At 39.9% G+C, this 27,804-nt stretch overlaps 1 protein-coding gene across 1 annotated transcript in view; it reads right to left on the bottom strand.

Moving 5' to 3' along the window:
- Positions 1–963: 963 nt before the first annotated feature.
- The window catches only part of PTEN (phosphatase and tensin homolog), a 50,169-nt gene continuing 23,328 nt past the window's right edge, over positions 964–27,804 (bottom strand). The window contains exons 4-9 of the mRNA XM_075025465.1: positions 25,633–25,676; positions 22,014–22,252; positions 16,447–16,588; positions 13,973–14,139; positions 5,547–5,771; positions 964–4,552 (exon numbers count right to left, since the gene is read on the bottom strand). Of these exons, the coding sequence (XP_074881566.1) occupies positions 4,367–4,552; positions 5,547–5,771; positions 13,973–14,139; positions 16,447–16,588; positions 22,014–22,252; positions 25,633–25,676 (1,003 nt within the window). The 3' untranslated portion in view covers positions 964–4,366. The remainder of the gene's footprint in view (positions 4,553–5,546; positions 5,772–13,972; positions 14,140–16,446; positions 16,589–22,013; positions 22,253–25,632; positions 25,677–27,804) is intronic.

Raw genomic sequence — 27,804 nt, 5'->3', positions numbered from 1 at the left:
CCCAAAAAAAGAACATGTATCAACAGATTGGGTACTACAACCTGCTGTTTTATTAAAATGGTGTAAAACCCTTAACTGTGTCATTCACCCGAAAGGGCCAGACACAGCTGGCAAACACTCTGCCCCCATAAAGCACCAAAACTACTTTCTACTCCTCTTACCACCAAAGAGCAGAACAGGCAACAAGCACCCAACCTCGACTTGATACGCACACTCTTTGGAGATGCTCAGCCAGATGTGATATGGGGCCGACGTTAACACCAGCAGGAAGGAAGGAGGAATAACAAGAGCTACCTAAAGTAACCTGGTTCAGCATCCCTGGGACTCAGAACAGCGCCCGGGTTCCTTGCCATCACTAGAAACGCAGAGGCTATCGGTCTCTCTTTCCTAGAGGCTTGAAGGGTAACCCTGTCACAAACTGAGAACACCACGCATGCTTCAAATAAAGTGCTGGTTTAAAGTCCAGTTTGAAAACAGATGAGCAACAAGAATAGAAGAAACCCCAAACCACATACTCAATACGCTTTCCCACTTTCCACTGGGGAAAACCACATCTCATTGCCGATTTAAAGCTACTTTAGGAAAAGACTTCCCAGGTTTGACTCGTGTCTCATTTTGCTGGAGATGCACTGGTCAACATTAAAAATTTTGCACTTTGGAAAGAGTTCTCTTATTTGGAGACTAAAAATGGTTTAGTTCCCCAGGAAAGCGGTCCTGCATCTCACCATGACAGTATCACAGTAAAAGGTTTGATCTCCTTGCACACAATCGGCACTTCCAATGCCTACACTTGTTTAAAGCTTCTGAACATAAAAGGGTTTTAAGCTGCAGTTCCCTTAAAATCCCTTGACACACAAGGAGCATCCTTTGCTCTAACGATCATGCTCAAAATTTCATGGCTTACAAGCAAAATATTTTAACTGACCGTTTCCATACTCAAAATACTTCAATAAAACACCCACACAGTGACAAGAATGAGACTTTAATCAGTTTTAAGTGGAGTTTTAACACTAAGAGATAAAGGGTTGTTAAACACAATAACAAACGGACATCTGATTTGTATGAGGCATTACCTGTACATGTCATACTTGGTTTTTGTGTATTCTCAGTGCATAGCATTACACACAGAGCCACTGTTGCACAGCACAATAGTATTTGAAGAGGCTGAATCAGAGTAAGGCTGCTTAACAGACTGATTTTTTTTTTTTCTTTTAGTATCTATATATATATATGCTATATGAAAACAGACTGAAAATTTGAACTGGCAGAGAAAGGCAGCTCTGCCAAACACTGCAGTTGGAGCCCCTTTTAGTGCACAGTTCCACCCCATCCATCTGCATGCATGACACTTTCTAACAGTATTTAAAAGGTAAACGAGGCACTTCGTGGCAACCACAGGCATCGTTAACATATTGCACACATTTGCTATGACTAAACATGGAACTTGCACACTAGCATCCTATTTTTTTAAATTTTTTTTCTTTTTTTTGAAAGCTGAAACATTTGATGCTGCATGTAAACTCCACTTCAGTTTACAATGTGTGCCACAGGAACGAATCCAGACGCTATTTATACAACTGCCCTTTAATAGCTGTGGCAAATATTTTGAGTGGGGCTACCAATGACTAGGGGATGCTTCAGGGCCTAACAGTAAGCTCTTACCAAAGTGATGCCTTCAAGTAGTTTCAGACATGTAAGCTGTTGCACATCCAAAAAGGTTTAAGCATACAGTCCAGAAACTCAAGGAAAGATTACCTACAGAATGCAGTTCAAGCTAATTATGAATACTGTCATAAATAAAGTTTTAATAAGGACTCAAAAACCTTTCAGTCATAGTAATTCTTGTCAACTTCTATGGGGGTCGTAACTGAAATAAAGTATAGGAGAGTATGTATAATATATATTTATATATATAATATATATATATATATAATGCCATTTTTCCATTTCCAATGACTACACCATAAAATGTAAGCAAGGCTTCTCAAAGACATCGAAACATTCAAAAAAATCAAAACCCTCATTCCAACCTTCACATTCCAAAGGAAAAACAACAGTGCAAAAGCCCATCGCATCATGATTTCCAATCCGGCCCTCAGCGTTACATACTGGAACCGCACCAATCCAATTTTTATTATCCAAAGTGGGACACGCAGCAGTGTCAATATCCGAATACTTTTAAAGCATGAACATTTTTGTTTATTAGCCAACACAACTCTCAACTGTTAAAACACAGACAAGGTGAAACATGATTCGAAGGGTAAGAGTTAAACGTCACGTCCCAAGGTAACCAACTCCTGCTCGTCAATAACAGTGGGAATAATGAGCACTGGAACCAGCAATCTTGATCCATTAAGCTATTAAAGTCTAATTAAACCTATAAGTCAGAAAGTATTTATCAGCTTTGTTAGAAGTTAGAATCATGAATCTGATGAGCAAAATTGACCAACAGATACCGAGAAAAAAAAAAAAAAAAGCACTTTATACCTTCGTTTACCAATAGTAACTACTGGAAGTCCTGCCTTGTCTCATTCAAATTCTTACCATTAATGCTGCTGTACAGGGCCCTTACAGATTCCATACACAGTTGTTATCTAGGCGAGAACACAGCTAACGAACTTCAATGTCAGCACCAATAAGTTAATTAAAAGGGGGGAGGTGTATTACATCCTAAAAAAAGTATCAATTTGGGGACAGCTATTCATGGCATACTTTAGAGAGAACAATTTTGTCAGCTACTTCACATTTGTATGCAACAGTAGTTGTACTCTTAAGTCATCTGCAGTCTGGGCATGTCAATTATATACCAAAAGTGAATCTCAAGCCCAACTCCTGGCTATATCCCTACGAACAAATAATACAACACTGCCAGTTTAGAAATCTAATTTGTTGGGTGGTTTGGATTTTTGGTTGTTTTTTTTTTTTTTCAGTAGCAACAATATATTTGGGACATGCTCTGCTTTTTTAAAAGTACACATCTTCATATACACACAGCGTTGAGAATTTACTGCAACACTGGTTTCCTCTATATCATGTGTAATGTCTGTTTTTAAAACATCAAAGGTACTGAGTATTCAAGTAAAACTCCCTAACAGTTAATGACATTTTTTAAAAAAGTGTGCAAAACTGCAAAACTCATTGTAATAGAATGTGTAAGGTCAAAGGGGTGGAACAGCTGACAGAGGTTTGATTGAATAAATGCATCATAAATCTTCAAAACAAACACTAACCTGGAGAATCTCCAATTGAAATTTCCTGTGCACCATTACAAAATATTTTTATATTAATGAGAAAAAAGCTTGCAAGGCAGCATATGAAGTATTCACAGCAGGAATATGATTGAAAAACTAATAATATAAACGTAAGATGTTGACTGATGTATGCACTAATAGCATCTGACTTTTAGCACTGGCCTTGATTACACAGGAGATGGAGCAGCCATTACAATTCAGAAAAAAAATTAATATATCATTGTCAAATTTTGTAACAATTTGTTTCAAGCCCATATTTTAGTTGATAGCCTCCACATTTGTATGGTTAAGTCATTGTTGCTGTGTTTCCTTTCTGTGACCCCAGTAATTTTTCTCCCTTCATTTGCGGGTCTTTAGGATGTTGTGAAGGTTCATTCCTGTACCCCTATACAGAATCACTCCCTCTAGCTGCCTTTTCTAGCACCATTACACTTAAAAAAATAAAATGCACAAACAACAAGCAGTGACAGCGGCGACTCTTCAATTGTCCAGGATGAATTACAGTAGCATGCTAAAGAAAGGTGCATGTAAATAGCCGGATATGGTACACAGGCCAAGCTCCAGCAGACTATATATTCCTTTCTGAGCATTACTTTCCATCCCCCATCCAAAATACATGCATTAGAATGTAGTAAAACCTTCTAGAAACATCTCTTAGCCAACTGCAGACTTTTCTGTTGCCACACAAGTGCAAAAAAAGGGGCAGGATGTGAACCTGTATATTTCTGAAACTTCGTTTGGTGACAGAACACAAAAGGAAAAATTCCTACGTATACACATTAGGTCTGTCTCCACTTTTATAAAACTGGAATAAAATGGGAAAGTGCCATGTTTATAGTTCCTAATTGAAGTTTTAATGTCCTTTTGACACAAAAAGGTATTTACATATCAGACCTACGTAACCTTTTTTTTTTTCCCAACTGGACAAGTGTCAAACCCTGTAGATTTATAGGGCAAAACAAGATTGGTCAGGAAACAATTGTTCCTATAATTGGTAATCTGACACTATGTCTTTTTGCCATTTAAAAAGGTCCTTTTTTCAGTTTATTCAAGTTTGTCGCTCTTCGTGGTTGTTTTTTTGTGTGTGTTTTTTTTATCTCCGATAAAAAAAATATTCAGACTTTTGTAATCTGCGTATGCTGATCTTCATCAAAAGGTTCATTCTCTGGATCAGAGTCAGTGGTGTCAGAGTATCTATAATGATCAGGTTCATTGTCACTAACATCTGGTGTTACAGAAGTTGAACTGCTAGCCTCTGGATTTGATGGCTCTTCTACTGTTTTTGTGAAAAATAGCTTCACCTGGGAAAGGAAAAAACAACATTTAAAAAGGGAACCTGGACTTTAACCGAGCACAGGTAACAATGCAATTTTTAACAGCATGGCTCCTTTCGCTACACTGAATCACACGAGTGCTCCTCTCTCTACTCTGGAGAGAAGGAAATAAAGAAAGAGCTCTTCTGAGGTTAGCCAGTCTCTCCCTACCACCTCTGACAAAATAAAGAACTGGCAAAGCAGCAGGTTTTTCAAGCCCAGCTGAAGGAGTTCTGCATATCTGCACCAACCACTGGTACTCTTGAGTTACAGCAGCAGGATGCACCACTGCGGCAGGCCATGCCGCACTAAGCTTTTCAACCGTCTTACCTTCTAGACCTCTGCGAGCATAAGAAGAGATTGTAATAAGAGTGCACAGGAATGAACAAAAGACTATTACGGGTGACTTTTGTGTGTGTGTGAAAAGTCTGATCCAAGCAACATTCCAACAAGCAACTATGACCATTACCTTCAAACAAGCACTGCTGGGGTCTAACTGATACTTATGAGAAAATTAGAAAACAGTGAAATTCTCAAAAATGCTTTTTTCATTTTTAAAAACAGTGCTGGCAATGGCTCATATTACTCAAAGCTAAACTTACAGGTTAAGGTATTCCCGTCAAGCAGGCACCTCTGCACACCAGTTCTGGAATTACTGTGTAAAGCTCAGAGCTCATGGCAATGCAGCTGGTAGAGGAAAGATGCTACCTGTGTCTCCGAGTCTCCTACTACATATCTCTAATGGCTTTGATAAATACCTAAAACAACCCTAATCCTTTACTCAGTCTCTCAACATCTATCGACTTCCCAAAAAGCAGATAAACTTACAAGGTTAGAAGCTATTGCTAAGAGGCAATACTAATACATTAATTCAATTTCTACATAGATAGCAGTTTCAAATGGTTCCTCCATAAGGCAAGACAGACAAATCAGGTAACGTCATGCAGCTTTTCAGCTTTGTTTACGCATAATATATACTGACCTTGAAGTTTGGAGAGAAATATCTGTTGGCTTTGTCTTTATTTGCTTTGTCTAGATCGTTTTTTGTTAATGTAAGGATTAAATATTCCTTATCATTATCTGAGCGCTCTGTACTGAAAATACCATCAAGTTCCTGATCTGCAACTAGACTTCCATTTTCTACTTTGTCTGAATTTTCATCCAGTCCTATGAAGAATGTATTTACCCAAAAGTGAAACATTTTGTCCTGGGGAAGGAAGAACACAAAGAACAAGCTTGCTTTAGTATTGACTAGTGGCACATTAATTAGACTAATATCATCATCTGGTCAAGACCAAATTGGTAATATCAGACAAAACTTGTTTGGACAACAGTACATCATTGATTACATTGCATGCAAAGACATTTTCACCAACTGTCCTAGACAATACACACAAATCTGCATTAATCAAACTCAATTTTAACCAATTAAGCTTTCAGAAGTCACTCCTTATCAAAAGTTGGTTTTAAAACAATCTATCATACCTACAAATAAAGCAGATGACAATAAATTAAACAAGTGTTAAACTTGTAATCACAAGAGATTTTTTTGCTCATACCTTGCCAAGCAGTAGCCAAACCCAACAGACAACCTGTGCAAACCAGCTTAGGTGAGTGGTATTTATCAATAGAGAACATCCTCCCCCATAGCTTCCTGCATAACAGAATGCTTTGTTTTTATACAGAAATAGCTGTAATTGAATAAAACCACCCTACAAATACAGGACTCCTATTGCAGTGGATTCATTACTGCTTCATGGAGACGGTTTCTACCAGTCAGATGTTTGCTGGTACTAAGAGCAAGTCAGACTCTGAAAGTGTCTGCTGTCCTTCTACTCAGCAGGAAGTTTTTAATGAGAAGATGAGGCACTGACAGTTTAAGTATATTCAACTTAAGCAGAACTTGACAGATGACCATCAACAGCTGCAAAGGTGCAAGTTAGATTATCCACTATAACACTGCAACAGGTATACCTGCATAAAGAGGCAAAATACAAATGTATCAGTGATTTTAAAAAGTCACTGGAAAACTAGCTGGTATCAGCCAGTATATTACATGCTTCTTATGACTAGCAGGGTCATTATGAGTGTCTATCTCCGTATGTGCTACTGAACAAGCAGCAACATTTTGCTCTTGGCCAGACAACCCCTGAAAATGGCATGCCCAGGAACTTCACCTTTAAGCTCTCAGCTAAACAGCTCCATACGATGCACTGAATGCTCTTGTTTTAGTTTTCCATCACTTGCCACGCTTTTATCAGTCAAGAGTTGATGTTTCCAAGATCAACTACCATTAGCAGGCTGGTCCTGACTAGCACATTAAGCAGTTCTCCATCTGAAACTGAGCTACATGTACTTCCTCTTTACAAATGAAACCTTCTGTTTTACTCTGATTTGAGTTCTCAGGCAAAAGATCCAAAGTGCAAATGGCCAGCCTTCCCACGATAGTTAGTATTTCTGCATTTTTGTTAAAGCTGCAAGGGTGACAAAGCTAGCACGTACCAGAATCTAACATTCCTTGGTACTATACAGGACCAGTAAACAAACCAACTCCTTCTGAGCTAATTTACATACTTTGGTTTACCAGAGAGATCTAATTCCAATTTCTTATTGGAAAACCCAAGTCCTGCCCCATCTTCCTAGCTATTCACCTCTGCTGGTAAGTAAGGGAGGAATCAGAGGTGGAACAGAAGTGGTTCTAGTGCATATCATATGAGCATGCCTCCCTGCTGCAGGCAATTTGGCACCAGCAAAATATCACAACATTTTCTGGGGCCAACAAGAAGGGGGCAGGGAAGAGCTGGACTACTGCTTAACTTACATTCTTCTTCCTCACAAATTAATAAAAACACATAAACACACAAATACTGGGAATTCAGAAGCGTCTGATGAAAGAACTTCTACCTGCCTTCTCTACCAAAGGTCAGTAGATCCATTTTCAGTATTTTAGGTAAAGCATACAAAAATACTTCCAGCCTGCGTGCATTTCTACAAGAACTTAAGAGACCCCCAGCCTGTAAGGAAGTGCAATGGCAAAGACGAAAGTTAAATAATTCAGTCAGAAACACTTCTGGTAGTTAAAAAGTTATCCACTTCAATGCATGCCTCTCCAGTACCTTTGGGAATCAAGTTAATCTACCAAATTAACACGCTGTAATTACAGTTGTCTTGGGAGACTAACAGATGTTTGCCACTGCCACCAAGTCCCTTCAAGCCATCACATCTATGAAGAAGCCTTGTTGGAGCCCATCCATGCAAGGCAGCAGTCAGCAGGTTCTTGCCAGGCCCAAACTGCTCAATACACTTAGCACCCTCCTCTTCCTCACTAATACTACCTCAGAAACAGTCTTAGAAACACCCACCCCTGGATCTGGAAGTACAGGATGGACATCCTGGGCAAGAAGGTTTATTTTGCTGTAATGCTCTGAGTCATCAGTCTGCCTGCTGATGTCTCATGAAGAAAGTGGCAGTAGGCAAAATCCCCAAGAAGACATCTTCAGGGTCACCTGGTCCAGGCTCCTCCTATGCTCACATGATGAGTCCCTCAAAAGATACATAGTCCTCCAAGGAGATGAGACGGCTACTCCTGCTCAAACCAAAAGACCAGTTCAGGTCAAAACAGAAACAACCAGTGGCATCAGCTTTCCAGCTGCAGAACAAGAGCGCTTTGGAGTCCAGGTGCTGCCTCAATCAAGAGCAGGAAAAGGCAAGCCTGAGCTGATGTTTCCAGCACCCGACAGCTCTGTAAGCAGGTGGATATACCACCTGCAGTCTCACAACTGGTGAAGAGGCCATCCTTCCAGTGAGGATTTAGAGAAGAAAGCGCCTTTCCACACCATGATCACAGTGAAGGGACATCCCACCTCTTGTAGCTGGGGTAATGGTACCACTACGTTTCATCCTTCTTCAGGACCACAACTGCAGAAGCAGCAATGCACTTTGGTGCTGGTCCTCAGTGCCACACATGACACCAGCAGCGAGGTCAGCAGAAGAGAGGACAAAGCTGTTGAACACGCTGCAGCAGATGGATGAAAAATACCTATATCAATAGTGCTGAAGCAGCTCTGGAGGAAAGCAGTGCCAAAGCAAACAAGGCCACTGGATGTAAACCAATGCCAGCAGAAGCAGGAGGCGTGGTCTTGTCACACCTCACCTTAAACTTCATCAGGTGGAGCAGAACCAGGAAGGATTTACTTGGCACTTAAGGGCCTGCCTGAACAAGCAACTGCGAGGACTCAGCTTTACTGATAGAATCTGGAGAAGACAAGACAGGCAACAAACTTCTCACTAGACATCTTTTACTCTGTGTTCCTTGGGATAAATTTGCAGAGGTCTTCAGGGACTCAAACTAAACAATAAAACTTGGCTGAGCTGGTCATTTATCCTTTTATCTCCCTCCAGCTTTTCAAAGCATCAAGTTATTTTCCTTCCTTTCCCACTATACTAACTTAATTAGCTTAATAAACTAAGTTCACGGGTACTGGAACATGGCACGGCCGCTCAATTTGAGGGAAGACTTGGTCATGTTTTTTGGAATTGGCTCTTAAGGTTGGTAACTGTGTCAGTGCTTTCACTGAAAAACAAAACTCATTATTCAAAGTGAGGATTCAGCCAGCTTCAGCTAAAGCATCAGGCTCCAAGATATTTCATGGGAGACAATGAAGAAAGTTGATGTAATATGGGCCAAAGACAGCAATTTTAAAAATCAAGACATGAACTGAACTTGGGCGTTATATAGCAAATCAGAATAACAGATCAAGCGCTCACAAGAACACAATTTAATGAATAGGCTTCTGAAAACAAGTATTAGCTAGAGGCTTTTTTTGAATGTGTCTTGCTTCACTTCCAGTTACATCACAGGCATCTGCCTTAAAAAAAAAAATCACAGATATATTTCTTCCCATAACCAAATCTGTATCATAAAATCTACGGTAGAGTATCAGACACTTGAGACAGAAGCTGATTTAATCACGCTATTTTGACATACAATACTTATCCCTACCTTGTGCAGTTTTTCAGTTCTCAGACTGACAGAAAAATATACCTCACTCTAGAGCCAATATCTGCCTCTAACTGCAAACTGAGATCCAAATCCAAGATCATTAAGGCATCAGCTAGGAGTTCCCATGTCCTCCTGAGAGCTTAATTTTGTGGAGAAATCTACAGGCACTTATAATCACTTTGCAGCACCAGCTAAGGGTTTTGGAGATGCTATCCAGCAATCAGAAGATGGAGACCATGTTTCAACCTGTTCCATGCTGGCCTCACAGCCTTCCTGTAGTCACGGCTGACGGAACTTCTTGTACCATTTTCAGATCAATGATTAAAGTCTTTTGACATTTTCAGAGTTCATTCTTCAGTGTTTGCTAAACAGCAATCACCCAAAGTTCTCTTGAACTGTGTAGCAAAACTTATCTATACAGACTCAAAAGATGAAATGGCATACCCAACAGCTGAAACAGTGCTGTCAGCCCTGCCTACGCTACAGTCTGGGTATAGAACAGCAGTGATTTACAAAAAAACCCACACCACTGTTTCCCTCTCATCTGTACTGGGAGGACTCCAGAAAAAGGTTTCCTTTACCCCCAGGCTCTGCAGGCAGAAGATTACGAGAGCTTCTGTATTATTTTTAAACAGACTCTCAATGAACCAAGTGATATAAGGATACTCTCTTTAAGATTATCATGTCAACACCAGTAACTGGAAGAAAAAGGCTTCACACAGATACATGGAAGTGCAAACCTAGAGAGACTACAGCAGCAGTCTGAGATGGAAGAACAGCCAAGCTACAAGTCAGAGAAAAAAAACCAAACATGCTCAGCCCCGATCCCCCCTCCCAACCAAGTGACTAAATTCTATCCATCAAAAATTTATACATAACTGACTCAAGCCTCAAACCATTTTGTTCTCATATCAGCATGCATTTCATTCTTGAAAGGAAGCAGCCACATCATACTGAAGAAATGGTCCAAGAATAAAATAAACAACTTTATTAGACAAGAAAAGACCAAAAGCTGTGGACTTGCTAACTGATGCCAGGTGGAACAGATTATGGAAGAGCTGAAAAAGGGTAACTTTTTCAAAGCAGTCACCCTCTTACCAACATCTTCTCACCAGCACCAATAATCCTTTGGCTGAGGCCAGCTCTCCCTAGCCACCGAATTTGCTTAAATTAAGTTTTCCCATTAAAAACCCCATGACACTTGACTGCTTTAAATTTCACATTGACACTGCAGTGCTACGTGCTTAAAGTCATTTGGTCATTCAAGTTTGTTTTGTTTCATGCACAATAATTTTATCCAAGAAGAGCTTGATCAAAGTTGAGGAGGACCCTCCATACTAGAGAGCTCTGCTACTGTTCTTCAGAGAATTAAGAAATTTGAAAGCAAGTACAGGTGAGCAAATCTGGGGCACTTAGCTGAGATCAGTGGTATCAAACACCAAACCAGACCCAGGACGAGGACACAGAAGTTTCCTTTATCTCCAGAGATGAGACATGGCCATTCTCCAGCCTGAGGCCCAGAATGGATTGAGAATTACACTTTAATTAATGTTGTTAGTTTTCTGATTAGGTTTCTTACAGAAAGTTAAAATGCAGATTGGCAGATATGTGATGCCTTTTAACTGTGCGCAAGAAAACTTGTTTAGCAGCTACCTATAAATCTGCTAACAGAAAACCTTGGAAGAGCAAGAAGCAGTGACAGGCAACAGACCTGTAATTCCAGCTTTCATAAACACACGTGAATAAACCAGAATCTCTGAAAGATAAGATCCTGTTACTCCTAACTACGCTGTTCCTCATTAATTAGATGATCATTCCATAGAGGTGATCTTCTCCAAAATGCAACAAGTCTCCACAGTGGAAGGCCCTCTCTTTTGGGGTTTTGAGTAAAAACTGCACAGAGTCAGTTTATCTAGAAAAGGAACAGGCACAGATATGAAACACTTGTACAGAGAAATGTGTTCAACTTTGTGCCAAGGTAGGTTTTCTGCCACAAATATTCACCTTTGCCCTATTCCCATCTTAGTCACTTTACATAACAACTTGTCAAAAGAACCACGTGGAAGGATCTCCTCTACTGCCAAAGCACACGTCAGAGATGGAATATTTCACTAATTCTCAATATGAAGACCTCAGCAGTGGTTTTGTAAAAGAGACTAACATGCTTACCTCTGGGAGGATCCACGGACCTAGTCCCATATGCCCTCCGTTCACGTCTGCATTTACAGTAGAGCTAACAGAGGTGGTCTTACCACAACTGTGTAACACCATATACCTACTTTCTTTTGCCCTCCATTCTTACACAAGGCTGAGGGCAGTTAGACACCAGATTCAACAAATCTTTGAGGCAGATTATCAAGGTAGTTTCTTTACAAAAGACTTCCATCTGGTGAAGGGACAGCTTCTATCTCTCAGAAAAGCTTGCAGATGTGGAAAGAAGAGCTTTCACCATCTCAGCATTTCTTGGCCCTAGCAGTCCAAAAACACCAAGAAAAAGACCATCTCTGCACTATCTGTAATCCACAGAACCTGAATAGTTAAGGGTACTTCTTAAGAATAGACAAAAAGAAAAAAAATAATCAACCAGCTACTCAGAAACTAAAAAGAGATTCTTAAGAAATGAAACCATGGCTGATATGACACTCTGAAATGAAACTACAGCATAGTAACGTTTGCTGCGTTTCTGTAGACAATTTTACACACTCTTGAAGACTGAATTTATGCCACAGAAATTGTATGTGATAATGAGGAGCTCTAGTTTATGCTGTCACTGGATCTCAGTGCTCTCTATAGAGGTAAAACAAATACAGGAGTTCATTCCTGGTGCTACAGAGCCAAGATCCAGCATCTGAGCTGAGCACTAATGTTTCAGGGGCTTACTTGGGGAGGGACAGCGCAGCACAATGCTTCCTACAAAGTCCATTCACAATCCATGCGTTACTGAAGATGATAAGGAAACAACAAATTCACAGTTAAGCTAGGACAGAGACCAGATAAAACAGGACCTTGGCTCAGATGTTTGGGTTTTCTTTAATCTCCTCCCTGCATCCCTCATGTCTAGTCCACAGTACTTATCTGTGTGCTCCTTTAAAAGTCTATTCACAAAACTGGCTCCTGTGCATTGCAGTTTTAAACACCAGTAATTTAAATGTTGACTTAAAGCAGAATTTCTACTTTTAAAATGCTTTGTTTTGCAGTTCTCTGTATTGCATATAGCCACATTGACCAAGTAAAACATCTCATGACAAAAGGCAGAAGAAAATATTCCCATTAAGAAACTGTTCAAAAATTTTGCAGACATCAGTGCATAGCAAACAACAGAACACGACATTTCCAGCTAGCAAAATTACACCATTAAACTAGTTAACAATACCCTGTAACTGAACAAGCCCATAAAATAGCATGCATGTGTATTTAGACACATATCTAGCAGGTACAACCTGCATGCACAGTTATAAGAGACTGTATTATCTCATCATTTATGCTTGTCTCCCAGTCCACTCTTATTTTCATGCTTTGCCTGTACACAGGATTCACTCAGTGATGCTCTTAAGTTTTATAACATCCATTAAATAGTGAGCAACTATCCATAAATAATTTTAAGTAGTAAATTCTTTACTCCAGAACATGGTTTAGTGGGCATGGATGATGGTTGGACTCGATGATCTTGAAGGTCTTTTCCAACCTAAATGATTCTATACAAAGGTAGCCTTTAATCAACGTGGTCTCACCCTCACCTTTCACTTTGGTAGATGCAAACTAGCTCCACAAACACCAGAATTAACGAAACCCAGTGATGAGACATTCATCTTTAAGAACCTGTTGACTTTGGTGTCAAAACAAGTTCTAGATTAATTTTTTCCACAACTGAGACACTAATAAAATTCTCACTTCCGAGTGAATTCTCTAAACGTCTATTGTCAAGGCATTGCAGCTGGGAACTAAGAGATAGCTGAATAGATTGCAGAGATACTTTCAGAAAGTGCGTAGGAACTCAATTATCTCAGAATTTGAGAGATGGGTAGACATCGGCCAACAGCACACAGACAGGATCTTCTGCGCTTGCTCAAACCTTAGGAAAATTTAGTGCAGAAAACAGCTGGAGTTAACTTGCTCAGTATGCAAGGCTATTTTTAGCATAAGAATGTTTCTTCCTCAATTAGATTACTCACTACTACCCAAAAGACTGCAATACATATCCAGTATAATTGTTATCCAACCTTTGTACCAATCTCACCAACTCTCAAAATATCCAGCTTTCATTTTGTGGTAGATTCTCTCCTTGGGAAAACTAGACATCAAAAGAATTAAATACTGTGATTACACATCACTGAAGAATAACCAACATCCCAGCCCTGCATCAGCATTGGCTCAACAACATTTTCCAGAAAAGCAAGAAAACCAACCTTTTTCAACATCTTGTTCTGTTTGTGGAAAAATTCCACTTTGATATCACCGCATACCGGCAACGGTTGAGGGAATTCAAAGTACATATACTTGTCTTCACGTCTTGAGGGTCCTGAAGGGGAGGTGAATATCTTTACCTTTAGCTGGTACACCACAAACTGAGGATCTGCATGGCAAAACAGAGTGTCACTTCGTAAGAAATGTCTTGAAGTGTCAAAAAGCACAATATTAGTATCAGAATCACAATCATGAGCTATGATATTCTGAAACTTAAATAAGTATCTATTAAAAGTTAAGTACAGCAGGGCATCAAACTTTGCTAGAGATTACTGGAAACAGCCTAACATATTTCTGTCCTTTGTATCAATACTCGCAGGCAACCATAGGGTTCCTAGAAAGTCGCTGTTTCTCTTTAATATAATAAGAAACTACTGTATGAAGCGACAACTTCTTGACTTTTCCTTGCATATTGCCTCTCATCTCTATTATATGGATGTAACTGAGAAGTTTTATTCTCTCTCATCTCTTCCTTGAATTGCAGAGTGGGCAGTCATGTCAGCACAAACTGATTTCTACACTCACACAAACAGAACTGTTATACAAACAAAAACAAGGACAAAATTTAACATTAATACACAAACCAACCAGCACCAACAGACTATACAGACACAGACCGTAAGTCTGTCCTGTGAATCACCATCACCAAAAACCTGCCAGCTATGGCGTAACTTTCCAAATTAAATCTGCAGGGGTAACAACTGAAGTTATAAGGGTTTTTTGGTGCAGCCTAAGCAGATTTTCTTTGGAAATTGCCAGACACCAGCATGAAAGCCAGAAATATTAAATGAAACTTATCTGAAGAGGTCTTTCTGCAGTTGCTCCTGATTTCTGTTAGAATCAGATGCAGACTGCTCTCTAGACAATACACACTGAACCATACCCTGCCATAGAGTCCGTAGCCACCCTGAAACCACCCCTGCAGAGCTCTGGAAGTCCCTGCAGGGCTTACCCACACTATCTCGCTGAATGGCTAGCTATAAAACTGCTACTTATCTCCCTCAAATCCTCAGAGCCATGAAATCCTGTCATCCCTTCGTTTTGCCCGAGAGGCATGACTCTGCTTGGTCAGTGACTTTAAAACAGAAGGAAGATAGCAAGGAAGTCAGATTTACAGTTATCATGTTGGTAAAATTACTACCATTGCAGTAGATAACACAGCTAAGAAATAACACAGACCATTGGTTTCACATTCTGAATAATCACTGAAAACTCCACAGAAACATAAAATATTGTGGTACACAAAGAAGCTGAAGTTGATAGTTACTCTATCTTCTCAGGTGCTTCGCAAATCTTTTGTTTATGCCAACATCCTACTGTGAAAATAGCATGCTAACAGTCTGGTATGGACAAATGAGTTAATGCTCACACGAGCAATTCATACTTGCAGCTTGATTTCGCAAGTACAGCACAGTTTATCCAAAACATTAAATAAGTGGTAGTTGCAGAAATCTGTAACCTCCACACTTCTACCCTAGAGGCAGAGGTTTTTTGGCAGAGGCTCCTCCCTTCCTCCTCCTCCTGTAAATACAGCTAGCCTGACAAGTAGCTAGCCTGACAAGTTGCTTGATTGCTTCTTATGTGCATTACATGTTCAGGTACTGTCTTACAATATTAACAGTGCAGTTTTAATCAAAGCCACAGGAGGCACTGGAATTAATTACACACTGCAGTAATCCCCATAGCAAAGCCATTAGACTTTTTCCACTAACAAAAAACGAACACACAACACTAGGCAGTTACTGCCCTGTAATGCAGCCCACAGAAGGGCAGAAGTAAATTCGTATTTATACTTCAAAGTTTCAATGAATCTGCTGTTCCTTACTTACACACTGTGTATCAGCAAACCAGATTAATCATTGACAGGTGTATTAATACTTTACAAGCCTTCATATAAAGAAAAGTTTATTCCAGAGTGAATTAGATATTTACCCAGTTGAACCGATTTTTTTTTTTTTTAAACATCATGGGAAGAATGATGTTGCTGTATTTGAAGCCAACACGCCATTAAGCAAATGTTTTTCAGCAATTCATGTTTCCCAAGAGTTGCTATATTAAAAAAAAAAAAAAGGCTTTTTATAAAAGGAGCAAATATCCAAATATATATATATATATATATGGCATCACTTATCTTCAAACCATTAAATACTTCCCAATTTAAAACTGTAGTGAAACAACCATATGAGTCCTTCACAGACCTCAAGTTACTACATCTGGGAGGATGCTAGCAAATAGACCACACTAACCCAGCAGATTTTGGAACGTGAAGTGTTTAAGTATGATCTCCTCAATCAAGGTGTGCAGCTCTTCGTGTCACATAACAGAACAGTAACCATCACATAACCAAACCAAGTTCAAAGGCCACTGTGTTTCCTTATGAGAGCTAATGGAGGTGAACGGGGTGCTGGGTACTTACTGCAAGTTCCACTGCTGAACATGGGAATTGTTTCAAACATCATCTTGTGAAACAGCAGTGCCACTGGTCTGTAATCCAGGTGATTCTTTAACAGGTAGCTATAGTAGTACACGTAGCGTCTCTGACTGGGAATTGTCACTCCCTAAACAGAGGGAAAACAAATGTCAAAAGTCATCAAGACCATTTATTAGCATCACTAACAGAGCTCCTGCCCATTACCTCAGAATATAACTAAAGGCAAATAAACCACGAATGAAAAGGTAACTAGAGCACCTGGAATAAACGATCATGATTTATGCTGAGTATACCTCAGCAGCTACACTGGAGACCAGCACACAGAGTAAAGCATCTAAGCTGGGTGTATCTAGAAAGCAGGGGATTGCTGCACTGCTTCCTACACTGTACAGAAACCCAGCCATGCAGGTTTTTAGTACAGTAACTTGTGATAACCCTCAACAATTTCTTCATTGTGGACCATCCTGGGCACCTTAAGGACTAGCAAAGACATAATCCACCTCCAAACCATTCCCCAAAACAGCCTCTGTACGCATTCCCCTTTTCCCTAGACACGTGTCCCCATCTCTTGTACTTGTCCCGCCAAGCGTTTAAGAGGAAGCTGTTTGCATGCATTATCTTAACACCAGGCAATTAACTGACCAGTCCCCAGCACAGAACAAGCAGGACACTGGTTTTCCAATTACTTTAGTATGTATCCCCAAACATCCATCCCAAGCAATGAGGCAAAGAATGCAGATTTTTCCATATCTTAAAAGCAAACACCTCAGACACCCCGAGGGTCATGTAAAAGATGCTTTTATGCTGCCGCTTTTTTTTGGGCTGGGGAGTTAAGCAGGTGGTGCCTTGAATATACTCTAATTTTTAAGCACCAATACAGGAAGTACATTTTGACAACAGTTTTAAGTCAAGAGATTCTAATTTTGTTTGCTAATATCACTGTACTCAAGACTGACACTACCTTCTATTAAAAAATGCCCTTCTGAAATGTTTTCACAAAAACCAGAAGTGGAAAGCTTCATGAATACAGGCCAAAGAGCCCAAACTGTTACATGAAGGACTCCTCAGTTGAACTGCAACTCTGAAGTAAACACTTGCTTTGAGAACATATAACCAAAGAACATTATGATTACTGATTTTAAGTCAACTTAAACTTCAAGTAAGGGAATAGTTTTAAAGCTCTTAGAGCTAACATTTTTAAGCAAAAGTGATAAAGATGAAAAATAATTTAATTTCCTAGAAAATGCATTACACAGTTTATAACAATCCATACAGTATACTTACAACAGCATCAGTATGTAAACTTTCATACTAAAACTATATGTGAAATTGCGATAAACAGGTTTTCACAGAAGAGTCTATGAGCATTTTGGTTACAAAACCTGGAACACAGTATTTTCTATAAACTGTTCCAATACCTGCTTCACCTGACAACAGCCATAAGCTAAGAGTGGCCACAGCACTTTTAATTTAGCAAGCACATGAAAATAATCACTTCCTGCCATTATTTTTAAAAAGTGTTGATAATTATGTCACCTTACCACTTCAGCTGTTTCTAAATTACACAAAAGACTTTTCCCTACAGCACTTCTACAATGATCTTCTTAAGCAGCCTTGTACACCCACCATGGTTTTGGTTCAGATGTCATCTCAGTAGTTATCAGACCCGCTCCTTAAGGGAGCTTTAAAGTTTGCTTTCCTGGGATCTGAGCTTCATGACTAAGAAAACACCAACCTCAGAGCGAACCATCAGTAATTTGCCAATGCTGCCAATCAGAAGAAAACCATGCAGGTAAGGAAAACACATCCTTCTCCGCTCATAGCTTTTTCATGCTGTAAAAGATGTGCCCCATGGAGAAACCCCAGCACACCTTATCAGGACAACCAGGGCTGGGACCAGAATGAAGGGAACACAGTCACTTTTGTGGCTATGTAAAGTGATAATCTCAAAGCAAAACCAGTTCTCAGCCAAGGTGGCAGTTTTATCCCTCCAGCCAGAGATTTTTACTCCCTGGAGACACAGCCTTTACCCTGAGATCCTAAGAACCAGCCACACTGAAGCAGAACAGAAAGTCCTCCATTTTCCAAAGGTCTGATTTCAAAGCAGAACACTTTCATAACAAGCTAATATTCAGGGAGGTGCAATCAATCCCCACTTTTACTCAAGAAGAATAAAGAACAAGGAGGCAGTTTAAGTACTTTCTCCTCAAGAAGCTTACATTGCCCATCTATCACCATCATCATTTTTTTAAATGGACATTAGATAAGCTTCTCTAGTCTCTATGCCAGAGTATCACAGGGCACTGTGAAGCTACTGAGCTGTGTAGACATCACAAAAAACTGTCAGGTGCTGCTCCTGGTTCTCCTCTCAATATAGCACAGGCAGTATTATGAAGAACAAACATTTTTGGAAGCAATACTCCCACATTCACTTTAATAACATGCCCTACTGTGAGAGTGAAGCTAAAGCTGCAACCTCAGACTAGGCTTATGGCATCTGGTTTAGCAGAGGTTGTCAACTGAGTACATCGAAGAAACAGGCATCACGACTGATCAGCTCTGACACATAAGACATTAGATATCTACCCTGCTCAAAGAGTCATTCTGAGACTTCCTCACACAAAATAATTGGTTTCCATTTCCTGTTCAGTTACACCACTATTAGGAGCCATTCCTAAAAATACAGCAGTATGACGGTCAAAGAATGTTCCTGAATGGATAATCTCCAGCTCAAGCACTTCAATAGCTGTTCCCAGCTGATACCTATCCGTTGAGTAGACTGTGCTTCCTTCCAAGTCTAATCCTTACCATAAAACCCTTCAAGGCAGAAATAGGAATCAATAAAGACCTCCTCCAGCTGTATGAAAGTAAGTTGTCAGTCTTCATCATCACAGTAGTATTTCCGCGTGCATCTTAAGGGAAAAGCGGGTGATAAGCTAACCATTTCAAACACTGGAAGCAGCAGCTTTTTTAGAAGACTTTGGGGGGGGGGGGGTGTTACTTCTCCCCCAGCTCTGAAAATAGGCTGGACAATTACAGTTTATCCAATTTCAGAAAACAGTTTTTCTTCCTTGGTTCAAAGAGAAAATAGAAATCAGTCCTGTTCTACTACAGTAGTGGTGACTGATAGACACAACCATTTAGCCAATACTTTCTAATCTTCATTTCCTTCTTCTGAAAAAGTTCCCACCACTAGGATGAGTTACGGAAATCAAAAGAGACAGCATACAGAGGGGAAAAAAAACCCCAGACCAACAGGTTTTGGTCAGAGACAGACTTTTAGACTCAGTTCTGCAATGTCTTATTCCCCACTACCTTTTCCAGGATGACACTACATTAACAGACTATCTAGCAACTGTCAGCCTCATCTACAACTCTCACTTAATGTTGCAAAGGCCTCCCTGAAGTTTCTTCTCCCAGCAGGCACTTGTGAAAAGCTTGCTACAAAAGTACTCAAATTTGTTCTCTTGACCAATTAGTCATACTTCCTCTGGCAATTAGACTCACACTTCCTGCTAGCATGGACTAAACCCTCTGAAGAATCACTCTGCCATGCACATTAGTGGCAACAGCGATTTTAGCCATACTATTCTGAGCAGCTACATACAAAGTGCGCCCCTTGTGCTTGCTTTAAACGAAGAAACTTCGGTACCTAATTAAAACCAGTTTCCTTCATCACACACATGTTGGTCCAGCAACAAAGACAAAACAAAACAACAACAAAAAAAGGCATTTTCCTGTCTCTAGGTCCTAACAGCTCTTCAGATGCCTCAATTACTTTGAGTTCAGGAAGTCAATTATATAAAGGTGTGGTGAAGGGTCAGATCAGAAAGCAGCACTTGACATATAACACTGAAATATGGGCCACAAGGGAAGAAAACACTCCCAGAACCTGCACTGGAATACCTGTTTATAAACACTACTTTAAGGATCACGTGAATCACATGCTGCCCACTGTCCACATAAAGATAACCATGCTCAAGCGGTACTGGGGAAAAAAAAAAACAAAAAAACCAAAACCAACTCTTCCAGTAGAGACATCAAAAACCAAAACAAAGTTGCTGGTTACAGGCTATATTTACAGTGAAGCTAAACAAGGCTCTCACTATTCCTGTTTATGAAGTCCTCCGTTACCTCAAACATGCCTGGGGTACTGATGAACACCTAACTGACCTTACCCTCAACACACTAACGTGCAGAAATACTACCCTCTTCTAACAGAAGGGAAACTGAGGTACAACGTGCTTCACCCTCTATTTGTTAAGTTTTGTAGTTTTTATGATATTTTATCTGGCTCTTTAGATAATCTTTATCAGCAGGAGTAATCTACACTGTTTATTCATCACACAGCTCATTCCTATTCACTACCATGCACTCTTACCAAAAGCCACAAAGTTTTGATGGGAAACCTTGACACTGTCTCCGCATTAGTATTATAACACAAATACCTTCTCAGCAGTTACATGGAATAACAGCTCCATCTTGTAAAGAGAGCGAACTGAGAAGTTATTTTCCCCTTCCAATGAATTAACAGCCAAATTCTAGAATTCCTTATGTGACACTTCTGCTCTCAAGAGCCTTCAAACATGAAGCTCTGCTTTTTAGAGGTCTACATACTGTGAAATTAATACTTCATGCAAATATTACAGGAACACAGAGAGCTCTGTACTTGTGTAGGCTGAAACTGGCCTGCCAGGATGATCCCCCTGGGCTGCTCTACTAACATACACAAGGAAATGATGGAAGATGAGCAGGGAAGCCTGCTGAAGTGACCTTGCAAGTCACACCTTATTATAGTTGGAGAAGATTTCAAATAAGGAGGTTAAATTCCCATTAATGAGGCATAACCATACCAGAAAGGTCCAACATAAAGTTACTGCTAAGTCTGTCTGCACCACTGACAAGTTCTTAACAGAAAGCTCTTGTAGCCATGAACATCATTTCTCTGAAATGAGATCCTCCCATTTCTCCTCAGGAGAAGTGTAAGAAACTAAATGGCAGCACCTCATGAAGCAGGCTCCAAGGCAGCCAATGTCTGGGCTTAACTACCCTTTTATTGAAAAGGGACATCCAACAACAGACTCTTCCAGTAGGGATATTCAATTGTAACATGCACTGTAATGACTATGCATCTCCAAACACCACCACAGAAGTTAAGAGAACCGGAGGAGATGAATAACTCATCCATTCAGGCAAAACAAGCTAGAATAATCCTCTTATTTGGGCTGAAAATGCTGAACTCATCAACCGCCTATTTGATGCAACACACAGCAGAATGCTATTTAAAAGGCTATTTAAAATAAACTGTCCAGATCTTCTTGAACAAGAGATGGAAAAACCAGATTGTTTTAGTGTTGTGACTAATTGCTAGTGCTGCTTAGGCAAGCTTTTTCATTTAGAACAACTGCACTGATCCAATAATGTTAAAGCAAAATCAAACCAGATATCACAACTGATGGAAAGTATTTCTTAAAGAGCTTGACTATTCAAGTTGACCTCAAGCCAGAAAAGCATATACAGGTAGGAGAACAGACGAACAGAAAATAGCTCACCTTCTTGTCTCTGGTCCTTACTTCCCCATAGAAATCTAGGGCTTCTTGAGCCTTTAAAAACTTGCCTCGATGCAACAAATATGCACATATCATTACACCAGTTCGTCCCTTTCCAGCTTTACAGTGGATTGCTGCAACATGATTGTCATCTTCACTTAGCCATTGGTCAAGATCTTCACAAAAAGGTTTGATAAGCTCTAGCTGTGGTGGGTTATGGTCTTCAAAAGGGTACTGTGCAACTGCAATGAGAAGTAATTTATCAAAATCACAAAAGGAAATCACAGCAAGCTCAACTAGACAGGTCAACTTTGTGACAAGCATGCAAAAAATTAACTTTCTAAATAAACCCCCCTGTGTTTCATATAGATAGGTAAATTTTTTATTCCAATACTATTCAGCAATGTACTGCCTATTATATGCATTGCAGACATTTCTCTAGTAATACATAGCAAGCATCCTGCTACATGAAGAGGTTATTTCACACGGCTACTGAAATGAGTGGCACAGACTCTGTATCTTAAATCACGAATTTTCTAGAATTTAAGAGTGCATTGGCACAAAGAATAACCTTGTGAAAACCCATTACTCTAGCAATAATTAGACTACCTGCTGAGAGAAAACAGGGCCAGACCGCAGTCACTGATCAGACAATAGGAATTTTGCTGAAAAATTCTGAGCACAGTTGGGTCTACATTGGGAACAAACTCTCAGAATTTCTCAAAGGGGTTTTGAAATAAAACCCTGCAATTTCCATATTAAAAAATGGTAATCAAAAAAGAAATCTCATGTAAGGCACTTCCAACACTTCTAGGTTTTAAAGTCAAACCCCTGAACGAAGTTGTCCTTTTTCTTACATGAATATAAACACGCACACAAGCACTTTTTTCCATCTAGAGATGGAAAGAATTTCAAGCGAGCATGCAGGAAATGAAAGAAAACTCTAGAGAGCAAAAAATACGCAATAAGCAGAGACGAGCACCCAAACCTCTAACACCTCAGATAAGATGACAGACAATGCCATGCTAACTGGCAGAATTACACAGGGCTGTACTAGTTTCGTCAGGAGAACAGGACTTTATAAAGTGCACCCCAATTCTTGATCGACAGACTTGGGATCTTAGAAATACAACTCTGCTTCACTTAAAAATTCTCAGCTAGAAACAAACACCATCTCCTTTTCTGGTCTAAAAATGAATACATTTCATTTTTTGGCAAGTGTTTGTATTCATTTCGTAAGTACTACCCCCTTGTCAGACACAAAACTCCTTTTGATGAATCCCCAAGGACTTAAAGAGCAGAAGTAAGGGATGAAGTTATGGAACAGCTAAATTACTGCAGCATAAGTCCAAAGCCTTTCAGAGGGACCTGCAAGGACAGTTTATTCACTCGCAGTACAGACCGCCCACTTAATCTCCCAGAAGACCAAATAGGGAAGCCTGAAAAACTGAATAATCTTTGCTAAAGAAGCAGCAAAGGTTAACAAATATGAACACACACTAATAAATTCTTCCACATGGAAGATCCAAAGACTCCCCAAATGATCGTTTTATGTGAACTTGGAGATGCCACTGTTTGCAGCAGATGTAAATGAAAGGTTTTCTTTAGAAACCCCTAAGAAAAGAAGCTGTTAGGAGATGCTGCGAATTTGTCCGTACAACTTTGAGTCTATCTTAACTACATCCAGTAAGGTTCCCCTGAAAAGGAGAGACAAAGTAGTCCTGAAAAATCCCAAGTAGCAACAGCATGCTGAAGATGCTCTCCAAGATTTGGGATCAAAGTTAAACCTTGCAGTATTTTCTTCAAAGATGGAATGAGGAGCAGATTAAATGGGTGCCCTGTGATGGTGCAAAGGGATTAAGAGTCAGAAAGCAACCTTAGGAAACGTTAAGCTGTATAATCTTGAGCAGGTCCATGGGAGCATGCAGATCCTCCACAGATTTTGGTTCCTAACATTGGAGCACACAGCATGGAGAACTGTTCTGATTACTCTCTCCAAGCTCAGGGACACTGCAAGAAAAATCTCACAGCACACAAAGGAGAAAAAAAAAAACCAAGACAAAAACGGAAAGCCTGTGGCAAAGCAGAAGGCAATTTCCAGCATAGAAGTACTTCGGAAACTGCAAAAACCCTAGACAGAAAGCTAGCGTCCAAAGAAGATGAAGAGCTTTCAACATTTGGTTTTGAATTTGATGCAAGAGCATCCAAGTTGAATAATGAACTACTACGGTGTTTCATGCTAAGTGTACAAATAAGAAGTTCCCTTTGAAATTAATTCACTTCAAAAGATTTTAGAGTATAACTGTTGTACCTCTGCTAAGGAAAGTCCCGAGTCACCTTTGATTATCTAAGGTAACTAATTTGGGGATGAAAAGAAAAAAATGCAACATGTAACTCCCTACAACAGTGTTGATTTATGCAGAGGAGCTGTGAAAGGTGCTGTCACAAACAACATTTTGGATTAGGATTAACAGTGAAGGCACCTGAGCACCCCCATTATAAAAAGCATAAATTAAAGCAAGCATATGTTCCGGACATATTAGAAGCATGTCCTTTTCATTTACGCCTTTTCTCCTCTTACCCAAAGTATTGCTCAAGCAGATCTTAAAATACTTTTTTTCTGGCTTGTATGTATTGAGTGAGGTTTCAGGACACTGTCATTCAACATCGTAAGAGCAAATCAGAAGCGAAGATGACTTCAACATGACAATTTCAGTCCTTCTATATTCAGACATTAAAGCAGCCAATTACATTTTGGTCATGTTCTAAACACCCTCTTTATAACTAGAAGGATGGTTTAAGATAATAACAACAATAAAAAAAAAAGAAGTTGAGCCCTTGCTATGATGTAGTATTAGCCACTAAGGTCAAAATGTACTCATCTCCTACAATTACGTACACACAAGTACTCCTTATCTACCCAGCATTCTGAAGCATTGTATGAAGAGGAACTACAAGCTCTACTACTGTGCACAGAGAAGTTTCTCTGCACAAAGAATAAAAGTAAATCTGTATTTATTACCTGGCGAGTTAATACTGACAAAACAAGTCCATCGCTTTCCACTCACCAAGGATCTGATCAAAAGGAACCCCTAAAAGTTTCCCCATTAGTTCTGGTAGCTCTGCAAAGTGTCTAAGAACCAAATCATCTCAAAGAGGCATCACATGGGAATTAATTTTTTTTTTAAAGCAACTGTAGGTTTGTTCCAGATCTTCAAAAACTTGTTTTATATGAATACTGACAGTGGCTTAAGTGTTCTCCATTTTTATTCCAAGTGACACTTCTGCATAAAAATCAGACTTCTCTAAGTTTCACATCTAAATTCTACAATACGTTTGCACACTGAATTGAACAGAAACTTTTTTATAACCCATTCCGCAAAAATTTTTGCAACAGTAGACTTCTGATTGCCTTATTAAATCTTGATCTAGTTAACCATCAGGAACATACTTTACTGAAAGCAGCAAGAATATAGCAAGTCTCTCCAATGACTCAAAGCAATCTGACATTCATTCCCTGTGCCCAAATCGCCTACATTACTATTCATCAGCTCCTCCTTTATATCTTCATTCAGAAACACTGAAATTTAAAGAGAACACATACTAGGCAGTAAAGACGTACCTCTGCAGTTAAATTTGGCGGTGTCATAATGTCTTTCAGCACATCTAAAAAAGAAAAATAGACAAGGGTTCAAGAAACATGGGAAAATCTCGTATACCCATCACATTTATGATTGAAAACTATAGCTAGAGCTTACATACTGAAAAACTGTTTTGTTGCAGATGTATAAAGCTGCTCACTAAAATATCAGTTATTTTACTGAAAAACAATTACTTACCCTATGGTAATTGTAGTCCATCAGCATGTTTTAGTCAGTGTGACTCTCAATGGAGACATTCACACAAGTAATGCAATACACTATTACTTTTTAACACTGCAGTATTAACAGCTCCAGCCGCTTGAGCAGCTTTATGCTCCCACAGAAACACATAAAGAGCAGACAACTATGACCTTCATCCAACTGACTCTGAACTCAAAACACATGTCAAGGTGCCTCAACAACAACACGGGTGCTAGAGGTGATGGGGATCACAAGGACATTTCAAGGACCCTCGGCTAGCACAACCTAAGCAAGCATTCTTCCTCCAATTACAGAACCACAAGACGACCACCACAGGCAACTGAAAGCACCACTGAATGTTATAATGGAGATGACTTGTATCAAGCAGAGATTGTGATACTGCTCTCCAACTTGGCATTTGTTCTTGAAATTAGGTGAGCTCAAAAAACCCAAAAGGCCAGTCAGCCAATTTTCCCCTCACACTCTGGAAAATGACACATTTCTGAAGACTCTGGAGTTGCACCAATGTCCCTCTCGCCTCTCTGTAAGAGACCCACTCCAGCTAGCTAGTAGCACAGCAAACCACAGTGTATTAGTCTTGCAGGATGACTTGCCTAGGGACAAACATCAGTAACCAGATATAAACAATTCAATCAGTAGGGCTCTGATACAGCCAAAATGGCATGCTGTAAGGGAACAAGCTAGATCAGATGTTGGGAGTGAGGGGCAAGGCGGCAATAAGTGGATGCCCTCCATAATTTTCCTTGGAGTTGCTCCCTGCAGGCAAAATGATGTGCCCCTACACAATGCAAGTGAAAATGCGGTTCAGAAAGGAAAATGAGAACAATCCTGCCCGAAACAACAGGACTCCAGGTTGAAACACAACGACTTGGAGTCATTTCAGTTGACAAAACACATCTAGATCTTCCGTTCTGATTATAACCTGTACTCTTCATAGGGTTCAAATACCCACACCAGTTTCAGGACTGGTATGAATTTCCCTTTCCTTAATAGGTACGTTATGACTGCAGCCTTTGGAGCCAAATGGAGCTTACTTGACACTTTCAGACAAGCAAACTTTTAGGCTCCTATTTGTTATGACTGTTGCACGTAACTTGAGCCTCGCATGTGCTGCACTGACCTTTGTCCACGAGACTCGTACACCAGGGACAGAGGCAGGTCTGCTGGGGTTGCACATGCACTCAGCGCTTCCCTTTCTCTGAGTTCTAGAGCCTTCTCAGCTCTAGCCTCTGCTAGGGAAAAGTCTGGCAGTTTTTACAGCTCTGATCACATTGCTGACACTTTCTCTGGGTCAGAAGTGAGATGGCACAGGTTAAGCTGGCAGATGGGACTCAAAAAACCATTATCTGCACTTGAGCCTTTGAGAAGAAAGGTTAGACACAGTAAGTCCACTCAAGATGGAGGCACGACACCTGGAGCAGCTGTCAGCCATGCCAGACAAAGCCTGTTACAAGCTAGTCAGCATCTGAACTTTGGAAGCTGAGCCTGCTAGGAACCAAAACAGTTAACACAAAGCATCTTATCCAAAAAAGTCTCCTTGTTCCTTTAAAGAAACATCCAGTTCAAAGGGGTAGTAAGAGATGAAAGTCTTCAAAGCATTAAAAAAAAAAAAATTAAAAATCCACATATGGGCAAAAAAGCCTTCAAATTTTGAAGTTTAACAGAGTAAAAAGTAGAACACCGTAAGGGAGAAAAAATAGTTTTGTTGATACCAAGGATAGAAACTGAGCACAGAACATAGCCATGTCACTCTTTATGCCCTCTTATAGGAGCTGTACACAACAAATGCAGAGCTCCAGACACAGTCGTACAAAATACACTGCCATTTCATTACACAAAACACGTATGTATCTGCAGTAGAGATCCCACCAACACAAACTTTGGGGGATGCTTCCATTGCTTAGCATTTCAAATGCACTGGGTTTTTTTAA

This window comes from Buteo buteo, chromosome 4 (assembly GCF_964188355.1).
Source record: "Buteo buteo chromosome 4, bButBut1.hap1.1, whole genome shotgun sequence".
In the NCBI taxonomy this organism is placed as follows: Eukaryota; Metazoa; Chordata; class Aves; order Accipitriformes; family Accipitridae; genus Buteo; species Buteo buteo.
Note: the sequence above shows the minus strand (reverse complement) of the source record. Positions and strands in the feature narration are given on the sequence as shown.